Genomic DNA, 27,915 nt, shown 5'->3' on the forward strand with positions numbered 1-27,915 from the left:
TGCAGCAGCAGCAGCGGCAATAGTAGTAATGTAGTAGCAGCAGTAGAACTACTATACTACTATTAGCCTACTACAAAGAGTAGTAGTGGCAGAAGCAGCAGCAGCAATAATACTGTTCGTATTAGTATTAGTATTATTAGGTTTAGTAGTAGTATTTAGTATTAGTAGTAGTAGTAGTAGCAGCAGTAGTGGTAGCAGCAGCAGCAGCTGCAATAGTACTGTTAGTATTAGTATTAGTATTAGTAAAACAGTGCCATAAGATATTTTCTGGGTTTGCACAAATATGCACCAAAGTTAGTTATAGTGGGCGACATGGGTTGGGAACCATGTGAGGCTCGCTGGAAGATATGTATAGCCCAGTTATGGAATCGGTTACTTGATATGGAAGAAAATAGGCTGACAAGAAAGATATTTATATGGGATAAACAAATGACTGGCTCTTGGTCAAGACATGTGTGCACATTGTTCTATAACTATGGGTTTGGCGAGGTATTTCTTAATAACAAAAAGCTCAACATTTGTATGTTCAGAGAATGTGTTACTCAATATAAGGAGCAATGGGCTGATGATATATGGACTAAACCAAAATTACATATATTTAGGATGATAAAATATGAATATGGTACTGAGAATGATGTTGTATATAATTTATCTAAAAAGCAAAGAGCCTTATGTGCCCAGCTGAGATCTGGTATTTTACCACTTACGGTTGAAACTGGACGGTATGTCAGTCTGGAAGAAGAAAATCGGATTTGTTCAATGTGCTGTTAGAAAATGAGTTTCACTTTGTTTTCTATTGCCCTTTTTACTGGGAACTGCGCAATACTTTGTTTAGTAAGATAAAAACAGATATTGATTTTGTAAATATGGATGATGCACAAAGATTGAGTTGGCTGTTCGTTTATGAAACATTTAGATTAGCTAGTTACCTGGAGAAAGCCTGGGAGATGAGAAAAAAAGCTCTTTATCAAGATAAACTGTAAGTTTGTAGCAGTTCTTTTCAGTGTATTGTTCATTTGAAACCTATCATTTCAAATATGTTATTTGAAAGAATATAATAGTACTTTATAATGTGGTAATTTATTTTATTTATTTATTTATTTATTTTGCTCTTATATGTATCACCGGAAGATGTATGTTTTGTAAAATGGTGTGTCCTGTAATCCCACGTGGGATGGGCCAGATGTTTGGCATGTAACAGAAATAAAAATAAACTAACTAACTAACTAAGTATTAGTATTAGTATTAATAGTAGTAGCAGTAGTAGTAGTAGCAGTAGTAGCAGCCTTGTAGTAATGTAGTAGAGATGGGTTGTAAGACTACAAATAATATCACATACATACAACATACAATATCACATACACATAGCCTAATATAATAATATAATGTGTATAATATAACAGATGAAGTAAATGTCAATATCCTTTTGAATATAACGATGATCAGCAGACTAAAGATACACTTTTACCACGAAGCTGATTCTTCCGATTTGCTCCTGAACCTTCAGTGTTGTGTTCACGGTCCTGTGCTCGCAGCTCCGATTCTCAACGCTAGAGGACGCTAACGCTCTTCCCTGTCTTGGGATAGTGTTAAGCGCCAAGTTGGACTTCGATCGTTACTTATTGGCTTAAATGGCTTTAGGGTCACGCCTTTTTTAAGAAATCGTGCTTTCCCATTGGCTGCCTCTCACGTTGCTCTTTTGCTTCGAACAGAGAAAAATAAGATTGGTTTCACTGGCAAGCTGTCAAGAGGAAAGGAAACGAACTGATGGGAACATTACAGATCTTCCAGCTACACTGTAAGTATCTGATTTAGTTGATTATTAAATGTCACCTGCTGCTAACGGAGATAAAAAATTCATACGCCTCCGTTCTTTACTTGTTAACATGAATTGACGCACAGACACTTGGTATTTGCTTCAAGTGCAGACAAAAATGGCACTGGAAGACTTGTTTACATAGCCGAACCAGCTGGACTAAATGCTAACGTTAGCTAACGTTAGCTAATGTCTTTTCACGGTAATTTTCAGAAAATTAACATGAGCTTAGTTCACCTTAAATATGATAATATGATAATTATTTGTTTTACACTTGCTAATATTCTCATTGCATGGGTGTATTGTTTTGTGAACTCCAACATAACAGCGTCTTCCCATTGCCATCATCCTTTATGATTGAACACTAACGTTACTGTATGTAGTTAGCGAGCAGGCAAGCTAGTTAACCTTATCGTTTAGCTAGCCGTTTGATCCGTTTTTCAATCTGAGATCCTGGCTGCTGTCTTGGATTCATACAACTCAACCTACCAGGCCCATTTCCCATTGGAAGACAAAACAGGTGCAGCTATTTTGCATGCTTTCTTTGCTATAGCGAGATATGCGATATTTTAGTTGGTGTAATGTGTTGCTTTCAGACCATCTAAAGTAACCCGATGTTTGAGATACAATACCTCTTTGTAGTAGCCAGTGTAATGGCTTTACACAGAAGGTCATGCAATGCAATGCACAGACTGACGAACTACTATCACTCCCTCCATGCTGCCCTCCATGGTGGTGGACAGGTGTAATAGAGGAGATTATAACACAGCTCCAAAGCAGCAGTAATCCACTTAAGTATGGCAAGAGTTTACTTTAAATAAACTCTGTGCCAATAAGCAGAGTGAGAAGGGATTCCCCTGCTTGTTTACCAGGCATCAGTTGAACATTTATAATGCAATAGTACTTATCAGCCACACATGCTCGACGTAAGTAGGTGTCTCTGTCAGTCTGAATGTGTGTGTAGCCAGGAAGAATCATCACCACATACGAGTGTGTGTGTGTGTGTTTGTGCACGGGCTGCACTTGCCTGCAATACACACTTATGTACACAGCATATTTAGAAAGAGCGGGCACAAGCTTGCCTTACTTGACCCTCCAGCTGATTAGAGGATACAGTCCTTTCACTTGCAATGTTTTTTCAGCTGCAGTCTTTTCTATGCTAGTTGTCCTGCAGACAATCGACCTGCTGAGAACCGTTCTTTTTTTTTTAATGATTTTTCCCAAGCACATTTGGTTATTGGGAGAGTGCAATTAGGCTTGGCTGTTGTTGCAGTCACACAGAGCTTGTCCTGTGAACTAACAACTGCTTTAAATTTGGCCTAGATGCTGAAGAGTGGACTAATGACTAATTCTGTTATGATCCTTGTGTCGTCATTCTGCGGTTGCTGCTGTTCACCACACGTTTTGTTGAATTATCATTTGACTTACGCTACACCATAGTTTGCATTCCCTGCATAGACTTCCAGTCCCACAAGTCAGACAACTTTTTGAGAGCTTGATATTCTTTGAAGAAGCCTACGTTGGCAACAGGAGAGCAGTTCGACGTCCTCTAGGCTTTGGATAGTTATTAGTTTAATGTTCATCTGTGCCCCCTTTGAGGCTCATGATTCTAATAACGGTTTTACTCTCTGCAGTCGTTCTGTTTTGACACTCCAGTGACTGTGCCTAATGATGAACTGGTTTGTGGTTCAAATGGATGCCTTGCGTGTCCGGGAAATGAGTAGTTAGGGTTAGTCTGCAGTGTGAAATGTGGGCTGCTGCCTGTCTGCACGACTCACTAAGGTTAATTGGCGATGGGAACACAGATCAGACTTGATGGCCTGGGGTTTTGCAGTGTCAGAGCTGAGGGTGTAACATTAGAGTAAGATAAGTGCTGGAGGTAATTATCAGTCGAGCACATCACCATTTCTGCTTAAAGAGATGGTACTGGCCACAGTCAGAGGTGCCAGACGTGGTGTCGTGTTTTAAGACTGAAGTTAGCCACATAGCTTTAGAGCGTAATGGGACAGTAATGGAAACAAAGCTTTGCCCACTCTCAGCACCCACTGCATGCCTGACTGTCCTGGAAGGGGGATCCCTCTCTGTGAGGCATTTCCCAAGATCTCTTGTGGGTTTTTTTTGTCTTAATGAGTTTCATTTATTATTTCATAATGTGGCAAAGTGAAGACTGTGACTGTGATTAAAGGCTACAAATAAACTTGACTTGTCAAAGTCAAGATTCAGGGAATACCATAAAGTACAATTGCCAACAGAATATCTAATGATTTTGCTTCTCTTCTAGGACTGTCAGTCTTGAACGCAAATGGAGTAATGGGCTGTCGTCAGATAATTGGAGCAATAGCCGCTAAGTTGCTGAAGACCCTTGAGAAACCCAAACCAGTCATATGAGATGTGAAACTGCTGAATGAAGAATGAGAAACCTGAGCAGAAACACCATCCCAGAGGCCCGACCAGCACCGTCACTTCTTCCCTCTGACCTCCCGTAACCTTTTACCTCTGCCCTTTGACCCCTCTTCCTCAGTCTCGCTCTCCCCCCCTGCCTCACACTCCGTCTTCTACTCCTCCGCTGCTCCGGCTGCCCTACCCAGCCCAGGCTGAGTGGACCGGTCCCGCTCCCCAGGCCCTCGCGCCCTTCCGTCGGCGGCCCGCTCCGGCGGTGTGTTGGTGTACGATGGCGCGGCGGAACGCTGAGGGCTGCCGCGGGGGACTGTGATGTCAGAGCCCAACAGCCCGGGCGAGAGCCAGCGTGGCGCTCCCAGATTCTTCGTGGGCTGCGAGGACGATGAGAGCGAAGGCCTGGAGGACAGCATGAGGACAGACATGGAGCTGTATGAAGACGACGAAGACACAGATTCGGTAGGAGACTTCTGTCGCACCGTACAACCTCATTATTATTATCACAGTTCGCAAGACTAGCTGGCAGAGATGTGGTCAAAAGTATTATTATCATTGCAAATTGCAGATTAGTCACCAGCAGAGGGCTTTCACCCTCTGGCGGCCATAGTGGAGGTCTTCTGCTCTTGGGCAACAGTGGCCTTTATTAATATGGCATGGTAGGGATGGGACGATATATCGCAATACAAAAATGTGACAATATGTATCGTGGGGCTGAAAAATCAATAGCGATATTGGCTCCAATTTATTCTGCTGTAGTAATCACAAATGAGATGCTTGCCCATCACAATTTCACAAGCTCTCCATTGAAATTATATTATTTGCACTTTGTAATGACATTTTTTAAATTGTTGTTTACATTCTAGCGAGCCAATGCCATTGCTACAAAGATTTGTGGCCCAGAAATAAACATAATTCTGCACAGTCAGACTTTGTTCTCATTGAACTTTTATTTATTACATTGTATCGCGGTGGTATTGAATCATGAACCCCATATTGCTTATTGAATCATGAGAAGCATTTCGTTCTATCCCTGCTAAATGCAGGACGGTTTACTGTGTCACAGTATCAGACTATTCACTTTTACTTAGAACATTAGTGAATCGACCTACAGCCACACCACAACAAGCTTTTTCCGGTATCTTGTTTTTTTTCGAGCCCAGTTGTTATATGCTGTATTTAGCTGTTATTTGCGCACAGCCAGTTCTCCATTAGGAGGTTGCTGGGAGGTTTGTGACACAACTACAAAGCCTCTATTGTACGACCGTCTTGCCAGGTATTTGGATCGCCCGCAGACAGGCCACTGAAATGCTCTCTTCCTCCTCCTCCTCCTCCTCACCCTCTCTCAGCCCCCGGAGCGACAGATTGTGATGGGGATCTGCTGCATGATGAAGAAGTCCAAGTCCAAGCCCATGACCCAGATCCTGGAGAGGCTGTGCAAATTCGAGTACATCACTGTGGTCATCTTCCCCGAGGACGTCATCCTCAACGAGCCTGTGGACAAATGGCCTCTGTGCGACTGCCTCATCTCCTTCCACTCCAAAGGTGGAACACACACACACACACACACATACACACATTAGTATCAGGGTTGGGATCAATTCATGAATGAACTCATCAATTCCAACTCAACTGAGGAATTGGATTTGGAATTTGAAAAAAACCTACAGCAAACAGAATTGGAATTGTATTGAATTGGAAGGTGATTTTTCTTTTTTATTCAATAGAATTCTGTGAAATTCCATGTTTTTTAGTTTTTTCTTACCACATATCTGAGATTAAATGTAGTGTTATATATTATCAACACTGAATATCATGAAATGAAAAAGGAACCTTTCAGGTGTTATTTCATATTTGCATAACATGTAATCGTAATACATACATTATGATTGAATGTATATGATTTGTTTAACTGTCTTCTATTTAATTCATAATGTTTGACTTATAATGTTTAGCGAGTCATGACAACCTCTCTTAGAAATGGAATTTGTCATACCAATTCAATTACAATTTTGCTTCCTTAGAGCTGGGTGACATTCCAATTCAAATTCCAACTCCAGGAATTTAATTGGCATTACATACATACCTAACCTACACAAACAAAATCACAACACACACAGCAACTCATGAGTTGTGACCGCCTGCACTCAATATGAACACACACAGTCATGCCACACATACTGTATACAGTCAGCGTGATCACATGGACTTCAGCTCCTCAACAACTGCCTGACCATTTACACTCTAGAGTTCCTCTCTTGTAACACAATGTCAGCATTATGTCAGATCCAGCATGAGTCATTCTATCTGCCTAAGCTGCCTGTCTATAGTGTTTTTTAACTACGTTTCACTACTTCTACATTTTTGGGTTTTTTTTAATACCAAAAGGTTGGACTTGTACTCCTCTGTTGCTAAAATCTAATTTCATTTTGATCCGTTTTTATTGGCAATATAATATCCTCGGGCTTAATCTTGGAGAGCTGAAATGAAATCACTTATTTCTCTCTGACATTAATATGGATATCTGTCAGGGAAGATTAGCCTGCAGTTTTATTAAATGGCTTGACTGGTTCCTGTGCTCTTTAACCAGGATTCCCGCTGGATAAGGCAGTGAGCTATGCCAAACTCAGAAACCCTCTGCACATCAACGACCTGAACATGCAGTACTTCATACAGGACAGGTACATCCAAAACCCGGAACCATGCATTTCTAATGTTAGTTGAAATGATGCATGTAAAGCAAAGTAAGGCTTTGACAACATAACAATCACAGTGTGCTTTTTCCGTTGTTTTTTTGAATAGGAGGGAGGTGTATCGTATCCTGCAGGAGGAGGGGATTGATCTCCCCCGCTATGCTGTGTTGAACCGTGACCCAGATAAACCAGATGGTCAGTCTGCCAGCTCATTAGTGATAATCAATATGTCGTTGTTTATTTGTTGGGTCTGCTTTGGGTTCAGCTGTTTGTACACACTTCCAATCAGCAATTTATCCACTCTAGGCTTTTAAGGGAAAATCCACCCTCTAACACTTTAACACTATTCAAAACAGCTATTTGTGATGTACCTTGCATTTCTGGGCCCGTTTTGTTGTTTGTTAGTGTATTTTTCTTATTCTTGCGGGTAACTAATGTAGACTGATGTCACGTCAAGATATTTCCAGCAGCTGCAATGGAGTTTGATAGCAGAAAATGTTTCAGCGATCTAAAACCACAACGGTAAACAGCAGATAGACCAATTACTCCACCCATAGTAGCAGAAAATAGACCGGAATGCAATGCAGCCACAAGACATGTTGTGTTTTTTCTTACTTTTACTTAACTGGAATAACTCACTGTCACTCTTTCCACCTCCACATGTAAAACTCACAGCTGAATGCAACAAGTTTAGGCCCTTTCTCTGGGGGTTGTTGAAAGGCATTCTGGGAAATGTAGGAAATCACTAACTGAAGTAGAAGTAGATGAGGCAGGTTGAGGGAAAGTGGGTTCACCAAAAATGTAAATTACAACACTCCAGGAATGCATTGCACATCAGATTAATAATATATAACTGTGTAAGAGTATCTGAGAGTTTTTCCTTCGTAATAGAGCTGATATTTAATGGGAGAAGAAGACATACATAGTGCATAGTTACTACATTCTCTCCATCTCTAATTTAATTCTTAATGACTTTTTCATCCACAGGGAAACCCAGCTCTCAAGCCCATGTCCATGCAGCATCCTGAGGCTATTAATTTAAGACGACATCGGTTTTATTTCAGTCCGTGGATAAATATAGTATCAAATGTGAAGCAGTTGCGAGTGTCGCACACTAAGTGCTGTGACACGATGGCTCTGGCATTCAAATCCCGTTTTTACACAGTGACGTGTAGACACTCTGTCCCTGGAGAGACGGCTCATCAGATGTTTTATGTCTCCCCCATCCTTGACGCTAATGACTGTTTTTATAGCAACTAAAGAAAGACACATGGTTTAGAGTGTAGGTCTGCTTTACAGCGCTCAAGAGCAAACACAGTTGTGTCAAGTGTCAAGTCAACTGTGTATAATATCAGGGGTAGTAAAAAGAGGGTCCTGGTAAACAGAAACATTTGCTGTGTGTGTGTGTGTGTGTCTCAGAGTGTAACCTGGTGGAAGGAGAGGACCATGTGGAGGTGAACGGAGAGATATTCCCTAAGCCTTTTGTTGAGAAGCCTGTCTGTGCCGAGGACCACAACGTCTACATCTACTACCCCACTTCTGCTGGTGGAGGCAGCCAGCGCCTCTTCAGAAAGGTCTTTCCTTTGGCCACTGTGGCTCTTTTCCTGACTTCTGCCCTCGAAACTCAATCCTGTAGTCTCTAACCTTAACCTTAAGCCGGCATTACACAGTGAAACCCGGTTGTATGCAGCTGAGGTTCATTAGAGTTGCACTGTGTATCACCTCCTGCAATTAACTGAAAATCTGCGTGCAACCTGGTAGCATGAAGTTGAAACTTTTGAAATTTTTGCAAGTAGGTTCATGCAACAACCAATCAAAATGCTGATATCATGTCACATGACTTTCAGTTGGGCCGGTTATAGTTCTGCTACAACTAGCTGACAGTGTAACTAACAAAAACAATAGACAGCAAACAGCTTGTGACATACAACCAAGAAAAAAAAATCACTGTCATCCAGTGTTTTGATAGTATTAACTACGGACTTCATGCAACAAACATGCATGAATCGTTTCACTGTGTAATGCCGGCCTTAGACTCAAGACCCCTTTCCTTATCCAAGTGCACCAATGTGCCTGTGCCTGAAGTTATAGCAGTCGTGTTATATTTGGAAAGCGTTTGGGGGCCCAGGGCCGGTCTTGAGGTTTTGTATTTACCCCTTCCCCTTATCTGTCAAGTAATAATGGCAGCTATTATAAAGTACATCAGCTGAACAGAAATAGAAAGAACTGGACCGAGCATTAAGCTGCACCGCTCACTAGCTTCTCATAAAACACTCTGACGGTCTGTTACTCTATTGCTCTGCCAGAGAGGAAGAGCATTATCATAAATCAGACATGGAGATGTAACCTTTTAGTTCTGATTGTGATGGATGGTGTAGAGACAACACAGAGTGCACAGTTGCACTGGCTGGTCAGTGTCAATTCCCAAATGGAGCTGTGCCAAACCTGATGCTTTACCCCTTGACAACAGTTTTCCTCTTACTCCACTAACACTGTCAATTGTTCAGATTGGGAGCCGGAGCAGTGTGTACTCTCCAGAGAGCAACGTGAGGAAGACGGGCTCTTACATCTATGAAGAGTTCATGCCAACAGACGGCACCGATGTTAAGGTAGAGTATAGATTGTTATGGGCACAGAACATATGGTGACTCAGTTCTGAAATACAATACAATAAGAGACACTTTATAGGTGCATTAAGTAATTTGTGACTCTGGCACACCTTACTGTAGCCTGTAATTGACTAAATATTAAAGTCACATTTATTTTCACAATGGAGATGAGTAAGCAAGCTAATTAGAGATCCAACAGAAACCCCGATTGAAGAGGTAATGATAGTGCTGCTGTCATTTGTTTATTTGGCTTGAGAACAAATATGTTGCAATGGCAGTTGTTGGGTAGCAGATGGAAAATGCGGGATGTGGGTTGTTCCAAAACGGAAACTTTGGGCTGGAAAGTGAGTTTTTAAAGCCTCAGCACCTCAGGCGAAGTAATCGTTGAGTCATTGGTATTGATCAACAACCTTATCAAACCCCCACGGATATATTACGGTCATTTTGTGCTATGGGACAAAAAAAAATTGCTTAATGCACCTTTTTAAAAGGAGAATGCTGCTCAGGATGGCTGGTGATTGTTTTCCTTGTGAGCTCAGGTGTACACCGTGGGGCCGGACTACGCTCACGCCGAGGCCCGGAAGTCTCCTGCCCTGGACGGGAAGGTGGAGCGGGACAGCGAGGGCAAGGAGATCCGCTACCCCGTCATGCTGTCGGCCATGGAGAAACTGGTCGCCCGTAAGGTCTGCCTGGCATTCAAGGTAAAAATTGGCTTTGGTCGGTCACATTTTACCCTTTACTTTGTCCTGGAGTACATTATTGATGATCAGTGAAAGTAATGGTAAGTCCTCTCCTCTCACCGCAGCAAACGGTTTGTGGCTTTGACCTTCTCCGAGCCAACGGACACTCCTATGTGTGTGACGTCAACGGTTTCAGTTTCGTGAAGAACTCCATGAAGTACTACGACGACTGTGCCAAGATCCTCGGGTACCATCTTTATTTCTGCCATCCTCTATTCACTGGAAGATTTCCCCCTTTGCTTTGCTGTGGTTGATTCTCGTCAAGGGAGGCAGCAGAGATCTGTTTGTTGACTTTGCGTCTCTTTGTGGTTCTTTAGGAACATCGTGATGCGTGAGCTGGCTCCTCAGTTTCAGATTCCCTGGTCCATCCCTACTGAGGCAGAGGACATCCCCATCGTCCCCACCACTTCTGGGACCATGTGAGTCATAAATGAGAGTCATACCCAATAACAAGTTAAACAAGATGCTTACTATGACAGCATATTCCCTGTACTTCACATTTGTTTGGATTGCTTCATAATTATCATCCTGTGTGTTATCTAGTAATGTAGCCTAGCAAGCAAGACGTCCCATCCAGCTGTAGCTGGAAGGTGACGGTTTAGAAACCTGTGACAGAACAATGCGGTCAACCTTTGAGGTTTCTAGATATGTGACTCAGCAAGAGTAGGCAGTGTCATTAAGTTGCTAAGTGCCCCGAATTAACCTGATGTACAACAACATGGCAAACGTAATATGAAGCTGTGTTGAAATTGCTTCCTTGTCTACATTACACAAAATGGCATGCTGTAGAGTGACATTTATTTTTTAGTTCTGCCCACACAGTCTACATAAACATTTACAATTCGAATCGGCTATGACGTTCGCACCTGTTGACATTTTCTTCAGCTGAGTGGTTGCCGGGGAAACCACTGTATACGTTGCAGACACTGAATGACAAAATGAATCAGAATGAAAATGCTCCAATCACAGCAACACCTGCCTCTTCAACAGTGACTCTATCGCTGTACGAAACATCAAGGAAAGTCCCCAGACTCGTTGGGTCAGACAGAGTCTGGTTAAGACCTGGCAGCACATCATGTATTTTTGTTGCTAAAACCTTCTCTTCTTCTCTAAAGCTTTTTCTGATGTATTCAAATCTTTAAACTTTTCTTGACTGTCCTTTTGTTAAACTGCACTTTGTAATACTGTTTATAAAGCAATGACATTAATATTAACAAAATTATTATTTTTACTTTATAAAAGTTATTGTTGTTGTATTTAGTTGCAAAGTTGTAGTCAGAAATGTGCAGTAAAACAACAGAATACCTCAATACCTTGGCTACCAAAATTCAGCAATCTGATGGAAGAGTCCATTCATTAGATGCATGTTTCTACCTTTTTGTTATATGAAAAATTGAGAAGCTACCTAACAAGGAAACTGCTTCACCACAAACTTACTCTTGCAGGATGGAGCTACGCTGTGTCATCGCAATAATCCGACACGGAGACCGAACGCCCAAACAGAAGATGAAGATGGAAGTTCGCAACCCCATGTAGGTTTTCTCCCTGTCATTACTCTCCTGCTCTGTGCTTTGACCAATTCAGGCCTTTTGATTGGTTTGAACCTTGTCTTTGTTTTATCCAGGTTCTTCGACCTATTTGAAAAGTATGGCGGTTACAAAACGGGGAAATTGAAGCTGAAGAAGCCAAAACAGCTGCAGGTAAGAATCAGGCGCAGACAAAGCCATGGTTTAGGAGTTTAAACTCCACATAATATCCCAGCTCTGTAGGGTTAACTGTGTGTGACTCCGTGTAACCTGACAGCTTGTCGTGTTGTAACCTCGTCTGTCACAGGAGGTGCTGGACATCACGCGGCGGTTGTTAGCAGAACTGGGACAACACAATGACTGCGAGATAGAGGAGAAGAAGTCCAAACTGGAGCAGCTGAAGACTGTTCTGGAGATGTGAGTGATGAATGAACTGGGTCACTTCATTAACCACCAAGTCCCCACCCTTCTATCGGTCTCATTCGTTTCTGGGTCATTTCAGCAAAGTATATTCAACTATAATAGACAGCAAAAAAAGTAATTACAAAAGGTATCTTTAAAAGTTGTTTGGCAAACCTTGAAACCTTCCATTAACTCAAAAATATACGGTAATTATACTCTAAATTATACCATCAAATAAGTAATGAATCTATTTTATTTGAGTAAATGATATGAACAGTCTCACACTGTGCACTTTCAGAAACTCACCTTCCTAGTGAGTTTCCAAAACATTGTTCAAATAGAGTTTTCTAAGTTTCTCTGTGGCCTTCAAGCTCTGCTCTGTACCTATGACAAATGAGTTTTTGCAAGGCCACCATCTGCCCGACACAACTGCTAGAGTGTTTCATGTACTGAGGCTGTAGTCCAAGTCTCAGAAGCTATTAAGCAGCTGCAGAGAAATGAAGGTGTTGTCTTTCTCTGACCCTTTTCATATGCATAGAAATTGTAACGGCACACTTTGTATCAAAGGAAATTTGCACACACCCTCAGTCACATTCTTTCTCCTCCACACACTCTGGCATGCTAACATGGAGGAGTCATTGTGACATTATTATTGAATCCTGAATGAATCCTGAACTAGTATGGAACTGCGTAACTTAGTACTGTTTCTATATTCATCAAGACTACATTGTAGTTTGTTATCAGACTTGATAATGGCAAACCCTCAGTAAGTTGTTAAAAGTAGAAATATGTGTACAATCATCAGTTAATGACTAGGGATGGGACGATATGCTTATCTCATGATATGATTCAATACACATCATGGGGTTCATGATTCAATACAACCACAATATGTTGTAATAAATTAAAATTTGATGACAACAAAGTCTGTGCAGAATTATATTTATTTCTGAGCCACAAATCTTTCTAGCGATGGCATTGGCTCTATTTAGAGCCAATGCCATCATTACAAAGTGCAAATAATATAATTTGGATGGAGAGCTTGTGAAATTGTAATGGCCAAGCGTCTCATTTGTGATTATTACAGCAGAATAAAATGGAGCTAATATCGCAATTCATTTTTCTGCCCCACGATACGTATTACATTGTTACATTTTTGTATTGCGATACACTGAATTTCGATATATCGTCCCATCCCTGTTAATGGCTTGACTAATGATTCCACATTTGTTTTATTTTCCAAATAAGGTACGGCCACTTCTCTGGGATCAACAGGAAAGTACAGCTGACCTACCTGCCCCATGGGCAGCCCAAAACCTCCAGTGAGGAGGAAGGTAGGAAGAGACCAAGGCAACCTATCTATCTTGTTTATAAGCCCAGTGAACATCAGTGAAAATCAGCTTGTTAACTGACTCTCTCTCTCTCTCTGGTTTCTGGTTCGTCAGACACGCGTAAGGAAGGTCCGTCTCTGCTGCTGGTGCTGAAGTGGGGCGGAGAGCTGACTCCTGCTGGCAGAGTGCAGGCTGAGGAGCTGGGACGGGCCTTCCGCTGCATGTACCCTGGAGGACAAGGTGAGACACACACACACACACACACACAGAGAAGCCCATGTTTATCAGCTGGTCACTGATTGATGAGTAGTTTGCTCTGAATGAAATTGTGATTGAGCTATACAATATTCTAATCTGATTTATGAAACAAAATAGTGAAGCATTTGGTAGTAACAACTGTTGTTTTCCCTTCCTTGTATCAAATAAGCATGTATGTCAGAAAAATAATCAGTACCTTATTTGTAGTGGACAATGTAGTGGGGGGGAGAAAATCCCAGTTAAAGCATCACCGTTATACTGTATAAACTAAGTATTTTCATTCATTCCAAAGCGTATGTACAAACACGCACACACACGGCCTCACTCTTGTGACTGAGAGGCTTTGGCTTCATATTGGAGAGACCTTGTATTGCTTATTGTGCCACCATACTGTGGACTGACTGCAGCCACTGATCCATATAAGGTCAGACTGAGAGGCAGGAAGAGGGAGAAACGACAGCAGGGACACGGGCCAAAAAAGCCATTATACTTGACTGTTACAGGCAGAATATACAGTAAGAGATCCCCAGAACTAAATATTGTCTTAATGGTTTATTATTGCATATAATCCCCATAAACATTTGTGGCAAAGTATTCTTCTTTGGTCTGTAAAGTTCAGCATCCTTGTAATATAGAGTTTAATATCTTTTAATTAGCCTCATTTGTTTTCCTATGTTTATGTGCTTTCCCAAGACCAGGTTTCAAATTCTGTGCTGCACCAGTAACATCTCTCTTTCTCTTTCTCTTTCTCTTTCTATCTCTATTTCTTTCTCTCTTTCTATCTATCTATCTATCTATCTATCTCTCTTTCTCTTTCTATCTCTCTTTCTCTTTCTATCTCTCTATTCCTCTTTCTCTTTCTATCTCTCTATCTTTCTCTCTCTCTCTCTCTCTTTCTATCTCTTCCTCTTTCTCTTTCTATCTCTCTATCTCTTCCTTTCTCTTTCTATCTCCCTCTATCTCTGTCTCTTTCTATCTCTCTTTCTATCTCTTCCTCTTTCTCTTTCTATCTCTTCCTCTTTCTCTTTCTATCTCTCTCTCTCTATCTCTTCCTTTCAATCTTACACACGCACGCACCTCCTCCTCCACTGTTCTCATTACTCTCTTCCTTGTGTCAGCTAACCCCACCGGACTGGTAACTCCTACGAACAAGCTAATCTGGGTTAAGATGGCAGTATACTTCCAACAAAACTGAACTTGCCCGAAAATAGAAAAACAGTTGAATACACCGTTGCATACAAATTTGTGTGTACCTGCTGTGGCTTTGTATTGTTTGTGTATTTACACTCCAGGGTGCATGAATATTAAAGAGGTAACTGTAACCTAGGGAGACAGGAGGTAGCGGTGACAAAAACTAGGGCGGCCGAGGGAATTTGAGGATTTAAAAGTCATAAAGGTGCAGAAATCTTCTAACAAGGTCAGCAAGCCGAAACCACCAAGTAGCTTTTACTGTAGCAAGGAGATGAGTGTTTCTGTGTTCACTAATGCTGTTGCTGGTTTTGTGTCCTTCTAGGAGACTATGCTGGATTCCCCGGCTGTGGGCTGCTGCGGCTGCACAGCACCTACAGACACGACCTCAAGATCTACGCGTCTGACGAGGGCCGGGTGCAGATGACGGCTGCTGCTTTCGCCAAGGTAGACAGGGGGGGGGGGGTCTAATCTGTGAGACTGAAGAAGGAAGAATACAGTTACAGCTACAGCATGTAACTAGAGCTGGGAGATATGGTTGAAATCAGTATCGCAGTAATCATAAGGATGTTTTTTTTCGATATCGACATATATCACGATATGGCTCACGTATGCAAAATCAAACATGTTGAATAGTCAAATTAATGTTTATCCCATTGAACTGAATGGTAATGTTAGGTGTGATGTCAAATAAAACTGAAATTTTCAATTAATATTCCCTAAAATGTTACATACCTCATTTAGTCAGTTTTTAAATAAAATCTGCTTGTTATCATCAGTTTAGACAGCAGAATTGTGTGTCACAATATCACAAAATCACCATATCATCACAATATGATTCCACTGACATATCGCCCCGGCACTACATAAACATTTCATTGTAACAGCGTTTCGTGCAGACTTATAGTAATAATACGTAATAATCCATGACATTTTCATATAAATTTCTATTTTGTTACTCTCTATCTCTGATTGATAGAACATAGTAGTGATTCAAGCTATACCCATTTCATGACAGCTTTTAATTCTGTTGTAAACATCTATGAGCAATTTAAAAGATACAATTAAAGGTGTGAATGAGATGTGACTCTTTTGCTTTTGGACTGGTAGGTATTAGCTGCAGTCTACATTGAATAAGTTGTTAGATCTGTTGCTAAGAGCTAGGTCTAATGATAATGTTAATGTAAGCAGTCACTTATTCTGTCGATATAGCATTATTATCGGTTCAGTATTTGCTTGTGGCTATTGAATGTTGTAGATATGCAGTAATAATGTAACTAAACAGTTATCACATCATTTTATAAAACATGTTTGATACATTTACAGTATGTAGTGTAGCTATTTCCATCTCTGTAGACCTGGTTGGTCTTGGGGGCGGCTTAAATTCTGCCGTTATTATATTATTTGTAGTTGCTTCACAAGTCTCAGTAGAGCAGTCCATGCTTGTCTGTTTGAAGGTGTGGAAGCAACTGTCACTCCACTGATGTCAAACTGGAGAAACTGTTGACAAGTTTATTACCAGTCTAACTTGTTTGTTTGTGTGAGACAGGGCTTGCTGGCGCTGGAGGGCGAGCTGACACCCATCCTGGTGCAGATGGTGAAGAGTGCCAACATGAACGGGCTGCTGGACAGCGACAGCGACTCGCTGAGCGGCTGCCAGCACCGCGTCAAGGCCCGCCTGCATGAGATTATGCAGAAAGACGAGGAGTTCACAGAAGAGGACTATGAGAGGGTGAGTAACCTCCACAGTCTGCTGCTTACCACCGAGTCTCTGCCGAACGCCTGTCTGTTCTGAGAGGGCTTACCGTCTGGTAGAGGGAGGAAAATAACTCTGAGAAACGCTGAATAATAACTGATTATATTTGCAAGCAGCTCCCATGCAGCCTGCAGTGTTTGTTTGGAACCAGGAGGCATACGCGAGGCCTCACACCTTGTTCCATGATCTGCAGAATTTAAGAATATCTTTAAATCTGTAAAAGGAGACATTAATGACATTATTTGAAGAATGGGTAGCCAGATAGCACCCCACCTCTTTGCTTAATAATTTAGAGTTGTTTTTAATGTGGTATTTAATTTTGATACAACAATCTCATCTTTAAATGTATGTCTTTTTGTGTAGTAAGCTTCTGACGTTAACTGCCCTTGACGAGTGTTCATGATCACCTTTTTAATCAAAATCAGGCAACATTACATCTTGAAAAGGATGTACAACTCAGAATTAGTTGTTTTCTTATGAAATTTATTATCAGATGATTGGCAAACGGACCCCATCAAACACTTACAATGAATACTTGGGATATCCAATATTGGATCAGAACTCATATGAGGCTGATGGATATTAAGAACTCAAAATGTTTTAGTTTAGTTTAAATACCCAGACAGAATTGACCAAAAGTCATTGCTTTAGTGGAGCTGCTCACTATCCTGTGGTTGTATTGGTCAATGTGTTGCTGCAAATATAAATGTATTCTCAGCCGTCTGGTTAACTAAGGGTTAAAACATGTTTCTCACCAAATGGTTTCCATAGTAACAGAGTGAGTGGTAGAATGGGAGGATGATGTGTAGAGACGGGCGGGAATTTTAGGACCTGGGTTCCTAATCTTATGTGATATTATCGCCTTTGATCATTTGGAGGGTTGGTAATTGGTTGTAATGAAAGCAGAGAGGATTGTATTTCTTAAGCTAACTGTTTGCTGAGGAATAATATCCTTTGTTCTTTTTGTTCTATTGAAATCAAATGACAAAGCTTATTTCCAGCACGGACTTAGTGGCCGTGGGCTTCTGAGTTCTTTGTGATGTGAAAGTAGTCAGTGTTCGTTTGTTCTGTGTTCTGCTTAATTGGTCTTTTTTTCATTGAAAGTTCATTATGTTTTTGGTTTTTTTCCTCTTCTCGTCAGCTGGCCCCGACCTGTAGTGCCTCTCTGGTGAATTCAATGAAGATAGTCGAGAACCCAGTGACCACATGTGACCAGATCTACGCTCTCATTCAGAGCCTCACTTCCCAGATCCGCAAGAGAATGGAGGACCCAAAGTCTGCTGGTGAGGCAAATTCAGCTCTCATATACTGGAACTGAACAATTAATGAAAAAAAACGAAATTGCAATATGAACTTCTGCAATTTCCAAATCACAAAGGCTGCTAATTGCTTAAGAGTAAGAGGAGCGTACAAAATGAATTTCTAAACAAGGTGTTTTACAGCTGCAGGTAATCTTTGGTCCATGAATCAAGTACAGTACTGGTGAAAACCTTTCATCAGACTCAAACTCAGTAAATCCTGCACATTTCTTTTAAACTTTTATTTTTAAAGTCCTAAGAATTTATGACAAGAAAAAAATGATATGAATCACATCACCTAACATGACTGCATGTTTTGTAGATTAACACCTGCTGTCATGTCCCTTGTGTTTTATTATAATAGGTTCTGGTACAGAATGATATGGCCTAGGTGACATATTGCCCTGTCAGCATACTGTATATCATATTAAACACCAACCAAAATCCTTAAAATACTGGAGTCAAGGTCTCAAAATGGAGAATGGACAGTATAGGAGCCATGAGACAGAGCATCGACAGAGCTGAGAGAGGAAAATGAAATCAAAGATCAAATATGGACATTTTGACATGATTTTTTTAGAGCTGATTGTAAAGATTGGATTTTATGTGATCAGGTTGCTGTGACCATACAGACACTTAAATTTAATTTGGTTAAATATGGTAAATCCATGTAGAGCCCACACCGGTCCAGCCTGAGCCCAACAGAGCAAAAGTAGCAGCTGTTTTGAGAGAAAAAAAAATATTGCTGTATTAAATTTAAGGTACTAATGCATTAGACTTAAATGAGCCTGCGTTTAAAGAGCAGCATGACCTCGATTTTTCGGAGCGGTCCTCTGACGCTACAGCCCGACCCGATCAAGCCTGAGGGAGTGATGAAAGAATCAGAGCCTGAACCAGATCGAACCCTCCGGCTCTGGCATGGATTACAAACTCTAAATCCATGGAGAGGGAGGGGGGGGGGACGCTCTCCTCTGCTGCATCCCCAATTTGCCATTTAGGTTGATAAGATGGGTGTATTTTTACATAAAAAGCAAGTACAACTTTAATTTATCAGTAAGTCATGCAGTCAAAATCCTACCTAAAGTGTCTATAGATAGTATCACATCCTTCCTGTCTTCCCTTCCCCTCTCCTCCTCCTCAGACCTGCAGCTGTACCACAGCGAGACCCTGGAGCTGATGCTGCAGCGCTGGTCCAAGCTGGAGAGGGACTTCCGCATGAAGAGCGGCCGCTACGACATCAGCAAGATACCCGACATCTACGACTGCGTGAAGTACGACGTCATCCACAACTCCACTCTGGGCCTGGAGGACACGCTGGAGCTGTTCAGGCTGTCCCGGGCCCTGGCCGATATCGTCATCCCACAGGTGAGAGAGGGGGGAGGAAGGAGGAGGGGAAGGAAGGGAGGGAAGAGAGGAAGGAAGGGCTGAGGGTAGGCTTGGGCCGATATTTGTGAATATTAAAACTTTTAAAACTTATAATCTACTAGTGGTAGGATGGTAAAAAAGCAAAAACTAATCATAGTTGTGGTGAAAATAATGAAATTCTGTGGTGAAAAGTTTTTTTTTTTTCAAGTGGGTTCCCTTTTCCACAATCAGCCCGTTTTCCTGGGAATAGCAGCCATTTTCTTCAACTTTGTGTCTTTAAGGATAATACTTAAATCCATAATTCCTTCTTTTTTTTTCCATGTGATACTTGCTGGTTGCTTTCATGATAGTGAGGTAATGAGAAACCAGGGAAAATAAATAATTTTATGGTCTGCTAATCACCACTCAATTATCAGCAATATTTAGCCACAACTAATGCTTGAGGAATATTTCAAATTTTGAGCAAAAAGTTTGGTTGATGATTTAAGATAATTAACATTTATGAAACATGTTCTGTGTTGTCCCATTCAACAAGCTGTCCCATTCATCCAAGCCGTGCATTCTAGCTTCACCTAGTATTTGGGACTCCTCTCAGGCCCAAGAACCATCTCAGTATGTGCAAAAACGGGAATTATCTGTAAAAAGTTGCCGGACTCTATCAGCAATTTATTTTTGGTGTGTTTCCTATGTGTTTTTATCAGGAATATGGCATTAACACAGTGGAGAAGCTGGACATAGCATACGCCTACTGCCTCCCACTGGTCAGAAAGATCCAGCTGGACCTGCAGAGGACGCATGAGGACGAGTCTGTCAACAAACTGCACCCTCTGTGAGTCTGAGAGCCTTCAGTGGGATCAGGAGACTCACACCCTACATGATATTAAAATCCCAATATAATGCTCTTTTAAAGGAATAGTTCACCCAAAAATTTAAATTCGGTCATTACCTACTCATCCTCATACCAGTACAAACTCGGATGAGTGTTTTTACTTCATATAACTTACCAGGAGTTCTCCAGGCTCGCTGCTGGAGAAGCTTTCCTCCGAACAATTGCAGTAAATGGAGGCCAGTCCTTTCGGCTTCAAAAAGGGCAAAAAATGTCCATAAATGTTCTCCATACAATTCATGCAGCATAATCCCAGTCTTCTGACCCCATGCGATCGCTCTGCAAGTGTAAAAAACTAAATTGTATCAATTATTTAACGCAAATCGAGTCATCCTCCATTGTATCCGGTTTTGTACTGGCATGAAGATGAGTAGATAATGACCAAACTGAAATTTTTGGGTGAACTTTTTTTTTTTTTAAGTCAAGTGAAGTTTATTTATATAGCCCTTTGTCACAAGCATGTCTCAGAGGACTTTACAGAGAATGTGTCTAGCTAGGTCTAACTAAACACAATCAATGGTGAACAAAGTTATGTAAGACAAAAAAAAAAAATACATAGCCTGCACCCAAGCCTTAGACCCTAAACGCACACAAGGAAAAGCTCCCAAGAAAAACCTTAGAAAAGCCTTTAAGAGAAATAGAGTTTTTGCATGACCTGATTTGGTGATGCTTTGTTTGCAGGTACTCTCGTGGAGTGATGTCTCCTGGACGCCACGTCAGGACACGTCTATATTTCACCAGTGAGAGTCACGTCCACTCCCTGCTCAGCATTTTCCGCTACGGAGGCTTGCTAGATGTAAGCAGTCAAACCTCAGTCCCACACAACCATGGCTCTGTCACACACAGACAACATCCGCCTGAACTTTTACCCCTGTGTGTGTGTGTGTGTGTGTGTGTGTTTGTAACAGGAGGAGAAGGACCAGCAGTGGAAGCGTGCCATGGATTACCTCAGCGCCGTCTCCGAACTCAACTACATGACTCAGATAGTTATCATGCTGTATGAGGACAACAATAAGGTATTGTTTTTGCTCATTATGTCCCGCCACCATGGGTCAGCGTGTGCAGGACATTATGTTATCGCGGTGGCATCTGTGTGTGTGTGTGTGTGTGTGTGTAGACACATTCTTGTGAACACAATAACTCAGGAACAACACAGGATAGAAACTGCATACTTACACCACAGTTTCCCCCCATAGAGCAGATGATCTGATTAGATTTTTGGAGCTCCTTGCTGCATAAATATATATTAATGAGGAAAAACTCTTGAAAAAACTCCTTAATGCTATAAGATTTGTAGTTCATATTAATACCACCCATGTGTTATGTGAAGACAAGTATGTTGACATGGAAATGTGTTGATGAATGCATTATTTGGCTTAATTAATGACCTAATTAGCATAACTGGTTATATTGAATATATAGGGATGGGACAATATATCGAAATCGTGATATTATCTACATTTTATTCTACTGTAGTAATCACAAATGAGACGGCTTGCCCATCACAATTTCACAAGCTCTCCATCCAAATTATATTATTTGCACTTTGTAATGACATTTTACAAGCCCAGCTCAGAAATAATAATAATTCTGCATAGTCAGACTTTGTTGTCACTGAACTTTTATTCATTACATTGTATTGTGGTTGTATTGAATCGCGAACTTCATATTGCATATCAAATCGTATCGTGAGATAAGCATAGCGCCCCATCACTATTAATATACAGTATCATGGTGATCATTGCGGGACATTAGGCAGCTCAGGTGCATCTTGTTTTTGTAATGCTGATGTCAGTGTTGATGTGTCGCTCCCCCGCAGGACCTCTCGTCAGAGGAGCGCTTCCATGTGGAGCTGCATTTCAGCCCGGGCGTCAAAGGCGTCGAGGAGGACGAGAACGCCCCGCTGGGCTTTGGCTTCAGGCCGGCGTCTGCAGAGGTAACAGCTGGGACCGCAGCAAAGTGTGTGTTCACCTCACCGCGTGTCTGCCTGCAAATAACCGCATGCGTCCTCTCCCTCTGCGCTGTCGCTCTGCTCCTTTTCAGAACGGGCAGAAACACACCGACCCCGGCAGCCTGGAGGACCTGTCGCGTGACGAGACCGACCGGGCCGTTCCCCTGTCCGAGCCAATCAGCATTCAGAGGAGGTCTCCGCTCATTCGCAATCGCAAGACTGGGTCTATGGAGGTGAGACGCACAGACACGTGCACCTAGTCGATGGAAAATAACCACAATTTTCTTTCCCATATAATTTCCAGAACCTCTTTGTCATTATGGACCTGCAAAGACACACTATCCTCCATGAAAACACTATCATACATCAAATCACCAGTCTCATACCCATCTTCCTCTATAAAGATGCCGTCTTTGTTTATAGTTCCTATTTTAAAGTGTGTGTTTTATAGACCTAGAGCTTCCTTACTACGGTTTTGGCCTCTCCTCTTGACCTAGATCATATTTCATTCTTCAGGCTAACAGCCAGCGATGGGGAGCGGTGTATGGTGTCAGACACTCTGTATTAGCCTATTACAGTACACTGTCTGAAGGTCGTCTGTGTGTGTTTGTGTCTGTGTGTGTCTGCGTGTGTGTGTGTGTGTGTGTGTGTGTGTGTGTGTGTGTGTGTGTGTGTGTGTGTGTGTGTGTGTGTGTGTGTGTGTGTGTCATGTTTCCCCCCTCCCCAGGTCCTGTCGGAGACGTCATCCTCCAAAGCAGGCAGTTATCGCCTGTTCTCGTCATGCTCACGTCAGTCCCCCGAGATGAAACAAAGTGGACTAGGTAGGTGTCTCTGCTCTGTCGCCATGGCAACAGTGTTTATAGATGACACTAAGTATGAAATGATTCAGAGTGGGAGGGACAGGCACAGATTTTGTCTTCTGATCTGGGAGGAGGAGGTTTACAAATGGAAATGGGACACTCGGTGCTCTGAATGTGCACAGTCAACTGGCTGTAAAATCGTTTTTTATCGGTGAAGTTGTAAATGTGTTTTTGTTTGCTTGTTTTGGAAGAAGTCTAGTCCAAAGTCTAGTCCACTCCAATTAGGTTTTGATTAATGATAATTGTGGTTAAGATTTGTGTATTTTGTTTAAACATGAAAACTGTTTACATGTGAAAATATTCCAGAGCTGAGATGCAGTTAAATACAATAATATCCACTCCAACTTAGAAGTAAATGGTGGTTATTTTTATATTCAGAATTTCTCAATTTGGGTTGCTTGATTGCTAACACTAGATGCTATAGCTTATAACGTCCTATTTGTAACAAACAGGAGGCTAATAAATTTGCAGAGCATAAATTCCCAGAGCAGGCATGTTTTTTTAGCATACAGTATCAATAACTGGTATTCCTCAAAGTTGCTGATTTTAAAAAGTAATCACGGCAACTTTCAGGTCCCACTGTAACTTGAAACTAGAAAGCCTTAAATGCTTTTAAAACCTAAAATGTGTTTTAAAATAATCTCAACATACGCTGTTAGTTCTTGTATCAAGCAATGAGTCAGTCAGTGTGAGTGAGATGTTTTTCTTCACTCCCTTGCAATAAACGGATAGATTCTGGATTGAGGCTTTAAGCTCCATATGGAGTTACAGTCTTTGCCTTAATGTTAACCTTTATGCAGGTCCATGCTGCTTAACATTACCAGTGCCTCCTCATTCCATCGCAATAACCTTCTGATCCCTCCCCCCAACTTAAGCCTCATAGACTGACTTAGTGGCTGTTAAGCCTGGTAGACTGACTTAGTGGCTTTTGAAGGAAAAATCCACCCTACAACTATTTAGCACTGTTAAAAAAAAGCTATTGGTGTTTTTACTTTGCAAATGCTAAATGTAGATGAAGTGATGTCATGTTGAGATATTTCCAGCAGCTACAATGGAGTGTGATGGCAGAAAATGTTTCAGCGATCTAAAACATCAGCAGTAAATGTCAGGTTCTGGTGTCAGTCCCTCAGAATCAAAGAGCGAGAGCTTCTTTCTAGAGCCGCCATTTTGCACCAAGAGACGTTCAACAATCATACAGGGAGAAATCCATCGTAGAAGAGGAGAGAGACCAGAATGCAATGCAGCCACAAGACATGTTGCATTTAAGGGGCGAGTCACTTTTTTTTTCTCTACTGGAAAAACACTCGCTCTCTTGATGCTATCACTCTCTCCTCCTACACATATAATCCACAGATGAATGCAACAAGTTCAGGCCCTTTCTCTGGAGGATGTCGAAAGGCATTCTCAGAAAAGCGCAGGAAATCAACGGCGGGTTGAGGCAAAGTGAGTTCACCAAAAAAGTCAATTACAACACTTTGCAGATTGATGAGATCCGACAGTGTGAGAGTATCAGAGGGTGGATTTTGTCCTTCAAGCCTCATAGACTGACTTAGTGGCTGTTTGAAACTGTGTGTCCAGCTGCTCAGAAAGGGTCCGGAGACGGAGAGAGACGTTGGTATGAGTCACATGGTCTTCCTCAGGGACCCAGTCTCTCTCTCTCTCTCTCTCTGTCTCTCTCTCTCTGTCTCTCTCTCTCTCCCTCTCTCTCTCTCTCGTATGAATAACATGCATGTTGTGTAGTAGTGCCTAACCACCCCACCCCCACCCCCCCGCAGGCTCTCAGTGCGCCGGCCTCTTCAGCACCACTGTCCTCGGTGGTTCCTCTAGCGCCCCCAACCTGCAGGACTACGCACGCACACACCGCAAAAAATTCTCCTCCGGCAGTCTGTCCTACAAAGACGGTACGTGTTTCAGACCGCGCTCCTTCACTAACCTGCACACAGTAGCTGCACAGCAGTGGTACTTAGGCTTCTCACTAAAATATGAATTAGTTTTAATATTATGATGCCTCTTTAACAACCCCTGTGGGGAAATTGGGCTGTTGCAGCAGGAAATAAAGGATTAAAAGGATACAGCAAAGATAAACAATAACAGAGCTCAACTAACAGTTTCAGCACTAAAACACATTAAGCAGAAATGTATAGATGAAAGTTTGAAAAAGTATGTGTTGCACCATTAAAACGTCATGTAAAAGTGTGTAAAATAGCAGCAGCAGTAGAACTTAATGGCCTGACATAAGTGACAATTGTGAATGAATGAATGAATAAATACATTTTATCGTAAATCCTAAATCATTATATATGTGCCATACATAACAATGAGAGGAACATAAGTATATAAAGAGAAAACAAGTCTGCAGTGTATTGTAATCATGCTTTCAGTCATGTAATTTATTTTTAGATTTTGTTTTGTTCTAGTCAGCAAAATCACTGGGTATTTCCATTTTTTTTTTTTTTTTGTTTGTTTTTTTTTGCCACGTCAGTTTCAGTCAAATTGTTTTAGTTCTCTCCTGGAATGTCTTCATTGGCTGCATTAGGCCCACTAAAATATTCCAACCAGAATCTGAAACCATGTGCTTTGTGTCTGAAGAGCAGGGCGGGGTGAAGGAGTGAGGAGAGGTGGACAGTTTATTCACGCTCTCTCAGGAAAAACACAAGCATAATCCAAGTGGAAGATGGCTTCATCACACTGAATGTCCATTGATCTCCAAATAAATGTTATTCAATTTTTAATTAAGGAAAATGTAAAATCATTTAAGCCTTGTCACTGTGCATCGAAGTTCATGGTGTCACGATTTTGCCTCGGCTTACTATGCTTACCTATTACCTCTGCTTCTAATTTGGCAAGCCTGTACCATACAAATATATATAACATTTGACAGTATTTATTGACACATGCTAAGAACAGTCAGCACAGTGATTTCTGAAAGAGTTTGTTAGCCTGAGATGTTAAGTACCAAGATATGGATTTACAACATAACATGACTTTGGTATAGGGCTACTACATGTATAAGCAACAGTTCAATTAACTGCCTCTTTGATCCTCAAATCTAAATCTTTATGTTCCCATGTTTTTTTTTGCATGGTCCATGGCTCCGCTGACTTCCTATTAGAATCTGTTCAGCATCAAATCCTGAGTTAGGACAAACCACTGCGCTCAGACGAGTCGGTGCGTGATCCCAGTAATCTAAACATCCAGTTGAAATGAAGCACGCCTTCATTTCAACGACACACGCCAAAAATAGTTTCTAAATGAGGATTTTTTTTTATATCTCAGCAGACAAAACGTTTTCGGCCATGCAGGCTTCCTCATTTAGTAACTGTTTTTTTGTCATGTGCGACCCCATCATCTCAACTACATGTCAGCATCAAATCCTGCCATAAATACATATTGAACAGCTAATCTACACACTGTCAGTAGGTATCAACAGGTCGTTAATTTCAGCTTGGTTATAGGTCTGAGACCAGCAGCACCTCAGTCAGGTGGTAAAACATGATGCACCACAGTTAAGACCTAAAACTATTTCAGTTTGTGTGTAATTATAGATTTTTTGTCACTAGCATCTGTTCAGCTACAGTCAAATTACAGCAAGTTAAAACTACTAGTAGCCAACAGTGAGTGGGCTAGTGAAACCTCCATCCCACTGGCCTTCCACTGCATTTATTTCAGGCTAGTTAACTTACAAAACATTCCTCATGCTTCTGATGTGATATAAGAAACGTGATAATCAAACGTCTCTTACGCTCAATAATTTACTGCTACCTAATTGCAGAAGTCATACAGCAATTTTACATTCCTGTCATCCACCTGTATTCATTTTTGCACATACTTCTCTGTGTATATTAGTCTACATGGATTGCGTTTGGAAGCTAGGGCTGTTTTTTTTACAGTATGTGAGAGCCTGGATAACATTTGTGTACGTTCAAAAGAAATAGTGTAATGTCAGTATTAAATTCAGGGCCTAATGACGCATTGAAACATCAAGTTGTTCATGTTTGACCATTTCTAGCTGACATGAAGTCTGTTGTCATGTTGTCCACTAGGTGTCACTGTGGTTTCATACACGCCTCGTCCCCCCCCCCGTTCAGCTGCCATCCTCCTGGCTGTCCAGTGTCTCTCATGTAGTCTTGGTGTCGGTCTCTGTCATCCATCTTGTTACACCTCATTGTGCAAGAATCAAGCATTCCATATGTTCTGCTGCCATAGTCCCATCCGGTGAAATGTGATTGGCCCTGTCAGCAGCAGGCCCAAAACCGCGGCGTTTCAGTGCATGCTGGTCCGTGAGTGTCTTGTTGGTGTCGTCTTTTGTCTTCTGCTGGAGCTTCTTAAGCTTAGAGGGGCTCCAGTCTAAACCTGGTCTTGTCCACCGGTTGAAATCACTCCTCGTTGCCTCTGTCACAGTACATGGCAGAGAGGCTGAATGGCATTTATGGAACTATTTACTGGGACTATCGTGCACTTCGCCGCTGCACTGCATGGTTAGATCTCAAGCAGAAAGAAGGGAAAGGGAAAACGGGAAGTAGATCTGGATATCAAACACCTTTTTTTTCGTCTCACCGTTTTGTCTTCGTCTCCTAAATTGAAATCATTTCATCTCATTTTGCCACCAGAAGATATTTCACCCATGTGTTTCCCTAAAAAAAACACTCCTGTATTTGAGCATTAACTTCCTCCTGGCCGCTCAGTCAGAGCTTCTTCATAAACTGCAACAGATATTTGTTCTTCTACTCATTTGTGTAGCAGCATTTGATTCTTCTTCCCACTGTTGCGTTCACATCAGAAAAGAGTAGGGATTGATTCAATATGCTGTCCGTTGCTGTGGCTCATGGTAACACTAGTGAA

The 27,915-nt window shown here is 41.6% G+C and overlaps 1 protein-coding gene across 1 annotated transcript; it reads left to right on the forward strand.

The window, feature by feature from the left end:
- Positions 1 to 1,748: 1,748 nt before the first annotated feature.
- On the forward strand, positions 1,749 to 24,974 carry LOC139660592 (inositol hexakisphosphate and diphosphoinositol-pentakisphosphate kinase 1-like; the record flags this gene model as incomplete). Its single annotated transcript, XM_071538764.1, has 26 exons — positions 1,749 to 1,798; positions 4,098 to 4,672; positions 5,560 to 5,755; positions 6,801 to 6,891; positions 7,013 to 7,098; positions 8,323 to 8,477; positions 9,411 to 9,512; positions 10,052 to 10,213; positions 10,318 to 10,439; positions 10,570 to 10,671; positions 11,698 to 11,784; positions 11,877 to 11,952; positions 12,086 to 12,195; positions 13,429 to 13,514; positions 13,626 to 13,751; positions 15,283 to 15,404; positions 16,507 to 16,689; positions 17,855 to 17,996; positions 19,153 to 19,376; positions 20,078 to 20,205; positions 20,944 to 21,058; positions 21,171 to 21,278; positions 22,082 to 22,198; positions 22,306 to 22,446; positions 22,941 to 23,034; positions 24,849 to 24,974. Coding segments are annotated over exons 2-26 (3,145 nt in total), but the record flags the coding sequence as incomplete, so codon positions are not given.
- Positions 24,975 to 27,915: the final 2,941 nt, after the last annotated feature.

This window comes from Centroberyx affinis, unplaced genomic scaffold, assembly GCF_046629955.1.
Source record: "Centroberyx affinis isolate AG114_WGS23_722 - 3 ecotype Tasmania unplaced genomic scaffold, CSIRO-AGI_Caff_v1 ptg003349l_1, whole genome shotgun sequence".
NCBI lineage: Eukaryota > Metazoa > Chordata > Actinopteri > Beryciformes > Berycidae > Centroberyx > Centroberyx affinis.